General features: G+C 27.7%; 1 protein-coding gene across 1 annotated transcript; it reads left to right on the top strand.

The window, feature by feature from the left end:
• The first annotated feature begins 2,625 nt into the window (after positions 1 to 2,625).
• On the top strand, positions 2,626 to 5,186 carry LOC130828539 (protein MODIFYING WALL LIGNIN-2-like). The gene is made up of 3 exons (XM_057694504.1): positions 2,626 to 2,634; positions 3,382 to 3,578; positions 4,877 to 5,186. Exons 1-3 carry the CDS (start codon positions 2,626 to 2,628, stop codon positions 5,184 to 5,186), a joined length of 516 nt encoding a protein of 171 aa, XP_057550487.1.
• Positions 5,187 to 5,590: the final 404 nt, after the last annotated feature.

Raw genomic sequence — 5,590 nt, 5'->3', positions numbered from 1 at the left:
TTTATGTTCATTTACATTTGTTAAAAAATGTTAATTTTTTAATTACACAAAAATGAAACTAATTTTTAAACGCTTTCAAAAGAGCCCATTAATTTTCAAAATGAAATTAATATTGCTTTATAAATGACATTTGATGGAGATTACAACACACTTACAATATATTTTTAATTTATATTTATATGTACATAAAAGCTTGAATATAATATTTTTTTAATGATACAAATTATTTTCATAGGATCAGATAGTAGGATTTTTAAATCGTGTTATGATTCTATCACTCATATTCTATATCTTGGCTACTATTATTAAAATTCTACTTAAGATTTGGATTGCTTGTTGGGTATTGGATCATAGAATCGTAAAATCGTAAATCAGAATCAATTCCCAATTCTTTTTTAGTCCCTTATATAGGCCTCTAAATTAATGGATCATATTCATATAATAAAAAAATTGTTTAGGTTGTTGAATATAGTAATATTTACAAGTCTCAACTACACCAAATTGTATAACTAATCTATTGCTAATTTAAAAAATAACTTTGAAAATTCAACTATATTTTCAAAATGATTTTTCAAACTTTTATATATATAGCTTGATTAAAGAAAAAAAAAACAAAGTAAGCTTAAATATTTATCTGTAAAATATTGTACACTTTTTTAAAAAGCCAAAAAAATAATAATTAAAAAATCGAATATTCGGTATGTGATTCCGATTAAACCAGATATCTAAAATCTAAATATCTGATTTTTTTGCATTGGGACCAGATCTTGATTTTAAAATTCGAACAATTAGATATCTGAATCGATTCAATATCCGATTTAAAAAACCCAGTAACAGTGCAATCAAAATTTCCTTATAATTTTAGATATTGATGGTTTAGGTTATTTTCATTCATTCATATTGTTACACATAGTTTAGTAAATCATTGTTAGAATAATTCTTGTTTCTCTAACTTTGACCCGAACTTATCTTAAGGATAAATATAAATTTTTTTTGATTTTAGATTGTACGATCGGTCCACGTCACCCTCCAACATTCATACTTGCCCAGTCATCTATATTTATGATTGGTAAGTTGCCAATTTTAATAGAGAATGTTTTAACGTTTAATAATAGAAAATTTTACATGGTAGCATTTAGTTTTCATGAAAGCCAATGATAGTATTATTGTAAGATTTTTCCACATAATAGTATTCAGTTTATGCACTATCTAGCTGCCGTAGTATTTTCCGTTAAATTCTTGTTAATTTCTGTTTAATTTATTATTTTGTAAGATTTTTCTACATGATAGCATCCAATTTTTGCTCTTAAATGTTTAATTCACCATTTTAACGTTTTATTCACCGATTAATTTATCAACGCCCTTAAATGTTGTAACAATTTTATTTTCATTCAAATTATTGGCATTATAAAGTTCAAAAGGTGCATTACAAACACTAATAAATAATTCAAAAGGCGTATTTTATAAGCTCAAAAGGTGCATTTCATAAGTTCAAAAGGTGCATTCCAAGCACTAATACATATCTACGTAGTCGTTACAACATTTAAGGGCGTTGATAAATTAATCGGTGAATTAAACGTTAAAATGGTGAATTAAATATTTGAGAGAAAAAACTGTATGCTACATGTGGAAAAATATTACAAAATGATGAATTAAACGGAAATTAACAATAATCTAGCGGAAAATGCTACGACAGTTAGATAGTGTATAAACTAGATGCTACCATGTGAAAAAATCTTACAAAAGTGCTACTACTTGCGTTTCATGAAAATTGGAGGTCACCATGTGAAATATCCCTTTAATAATTTGTAATATGGTTGACAATAATTCATATTTTGAATAATTATTTGACAAAATGTTTACCTAAAATGTGTATTTGGTTGTAATATGGTTGACAATAATTCATATTTTGAATAATTATTCGATAAATGTTTACCTAAAATGTGTATTTGGACGAAGAAGATGACTACTATGTTTTTTAAATTTATTCGTCAGTTGTTGATACAATAAGTAAATTGTATAAAAACCTAATGAAATAATGTTAACATTAAAATAAGAATTATTTGGAAATTACAGTTTTAAAATTTGACATTTTTGCGAGTTACAATTTTAATGTTTATTTTTTACGAATTACAACCACTAAAATATTAAAGACTCCTACGTTCAGGCCAAATCAAAGAATTTCGACTTTTGGTTGTCGAAATTTTATATTAAGTGGTCTAAATCTTGGATTAACCTGAACGATGTAGACTTTGATACTTTAGTAGCTGTAATTCGCAAAAGTTATAAATTTTAAAGTTGTAATTCGCAAAAGTAATAAACTTTGTAATTCGCAAAAGTTATAAACTTGGCCGTAATTCTTAAATTATTTTTAAAATAATTAGTCAAATTTTTGATTAGTTTTGAATTAGTTATGCAGATGATTAGGCATTTAGCGGGTAGGAGCTATCTAAGATAGGGATTAGGGATAATGACAAACCGTTATCTTCACAATTTAACGATATTTAACGATAATCTTTTCCAAAACCATATTATAAAAGGTAAAATAGTCCATCAAATTCATATACCAGTCAACATTACATTAAATTATTTATGTAACATTTCATCAATAGATAATCAGACAGCATGGCTTGCGTTAGTGGATTAAAAATTAGACTAGTCAACTTTTGAGCAAAGTCAAAAATCGAGTGATTGATTATAATTAAGTGGCAATTTAAATATCTACAACAAGATTATGGATCATTTTTTATTTGACTTTTTCTACATAATTACTCCATCTCTTCCATTTTAAATGTACTTCATACTTTTGAAATCTAGAGATAAAAAAAATTGAGTAATAGAATAAGATAAAAAAATTAAGTGAATAATATAAATAAACGGTTATAATGGTAAGATAATAAGTTTATAATTGCATTAAAACAAAGAGAATGAAATCATTGCCAAAAAAGAAAATCAGTATATAATGAGTAATACAAATTAAAATGAAAAGTATAACTTGCAATTTGATAGTGACATAGGGAATATCTATGAAAGGGGAACTCTATATAAATTGTGACTAAGATATTAGGACCGGAACACAAGTTAAGATAAATTAATAAGAAATAAAAAAAATTAATAAGATAAATTAAGATATTGTCGCTATTTATTTATCACTCCTAATTTGTATTATTAATATCAACTTTTTATAATTTTTAATAAAGAACAATTAAAATTATTAAAGATTAAAATGTTGTCTCGACAAGTGTGAAAAATTAAATGGGACTGATGGGTTGAATATTAAGAGGTAGTATAAAATATAAATTAGTCCGTACCACCACAATTAGTATACATTCTTGTCATATTTTGTTGTATTCTATCACAATTTTTACAAATGATTATCAGGTGTCGGACATTGGGGTGACGAGTTTTGGTACATGCGAATACCCGACTACTCATGCAAATATACTGGGATACAAAGCAGCAATTCTTGCACTAGTAGCCCAGGTTATTATAAGTACTGTTACTCGTTGTGCCTGCTGCCAGAGGTCTTCGTCAAACAATATCTCTGCTGGAGCTACCCTTAATTTTGTACTTTCCTGGTAATTCGTTCTTCAACACCCTAATTACCAATTAAAACTTAACTTAAACTCGATTTTGTGTTACAAGGAGAGTGTTAACACATTATTACCCACATGTGAGTTTTCCCACATCAATAAAAAAATATATATTACTTTATAAACTATTGAAAATATTAATGAATTTTATTTGAAGTCGTACGTGGGTTACCTTTTCACGTAGCCCTTTTTCAACTCTTGGGCCAACTATAGTAAAAAAATTTAACTTATTAATTAAACACGGTGTATTTTTATTTTATTACACTATTATAATATCATCATCAACAACTCAATAACCCGTTTGAAAAAATTGAATTTGGAGATTCGGGGTATCGGATTCCATGCCTCTCGCATGCAAAAGCGAGCGCTCTACCATTTGAGCTACATCCCCATTGCTGTATTTTTACAACAATTTTACAATATAACCAGAAAGTTTTGAAATTAATGCTATGCACTTTGTATTCTTTCAATATACTTGTATTTCGACCTAACGTACATGGGCGGACCTAGAAGGTTACCTGGGGTTGCCTAGGCACCCCATAAAAAATTTTAAAAAATTTGCTGTTGCAAGGAATTGAACCTGCGACTACGTTATGAAGAAATGCACAATGCTTTCACCGAAGACTACTTGGACAAATGGTTTTTCTTTTTAATAACGTCCGGACAAAACGAATAACACATATTAACCCTACAAAAGTTATAATATATTCTGTTTTTTTCTAACAAATGTTTTATATTTATTTCTAATTTATGTATTATATGTATTATATTTTTTTCTTATAAATGTATTATATTTATTTCTACTTATGCATTATATGTATTATATATTTTTTTTATAATAAATGTATTATATTTATTTCTAACTTATTTATTTTATGTATTATAAGAACATAAGAATATAACATTATACTTTGTTAAAAAATAAAGCAAAGTAAATCATAGTTTATACATTTTTTTCACTCAATAATCAAGTTTACAATTTTATTAGCTTCAAGATGCTTTCTTTACTTTTCGAAGTTATGTAAAAATTAAATTTTGATTTATATCGTGCTTTAAAATACATATTTAAAAATATTGTGTCACCCCATTCTAAAATTCATGGGTCCGCCCCTGCTAACGTATTATATGTATATACACGAATCTAAAAGTTTTCAAAATTTGAAGAGCTCAAAAACGTAAAAAGCCTAAACAACATACTTTATAATTTTTGGACAAATGAAAATAATATGCAACAAACTCAATTTTTTAAAAAAACATTATTATAAATGTTGGTTTTGTTACAGGGTTGCATCAGTTATAGGCATCGGACTCCTGATAGCAGCTGCTAACCTGAGCAGTCGTCAAGAGTTTCTGGATGGATCAGGGCTTTGCTACACAGTTAAACCCCGCGTATTTGCCGCCGGTGGCTGTTTGGCGCTTCTAGCCTCTATCTTGGGCTTATGGTCGTATAATTCCTCGACCAAACAAATCCCCCAAAATCCAGGCGTAGCGGCTCCATATCAAAGTCAAGGAGGGATTGCCATGGGAAATCCTCTGTTTGCTACTCCTCCTGAAAATACTTGCCCCAAGCAACAACAATATCAATATGTTTGACTTTGTGTCTTTGTCTTGAGAACAAGTTGTAAATATTATAAATAGTGTTCAATATATACTTGGAAAGTTGGAATGGATTGCATTATAATAAAATTTTACCTTAAATTACTTTTAAATTTGGAAAAAAATATATTTTTTAAGATAAGCGTCTACTGGCCCAATCAAGTAGAGGTAGGAATCATATGTCTTCCTTTTGTTTGATTCGAAGATTATCTAGCAGATATCTTGACAAAAGCAGACCGACAAGCAAACCTTTCTTAGAAGCTTTGAGCAAGTTAAGCATAGGTTATCCTATAACTCAACCTAAAGATGAGTGTAGAAAATAATAAGTTTGCAATATATTCACTACAACATAATTTACTTAAATGGAATATACTTAATGATATTTAATTTAAATGTCATTA

This window comes from Amaranthus tricolor, chromosome 12, assembly GCF_026212465.1.
Source record: "Amaranthus tricolor cultivar Red isolate AtriRed21 chromosome 12, ASM2621246v1, whole genome shotgun sequence".
In the NCBI taxonomy this organism is placed as follows: domain Eukaryota; kingdom Viridiplantae; phylum Streptophyta; class Magnoliopsida; order Caryophyllales; family Amaranthaceae; genus Amaranthus; species Amaranthus tricolor.
The sequence above is the reverse complement of the archived record's forward strand: the minus strand, read 5'-3'. Positions and strand labels throughout refer to the sequence as shown.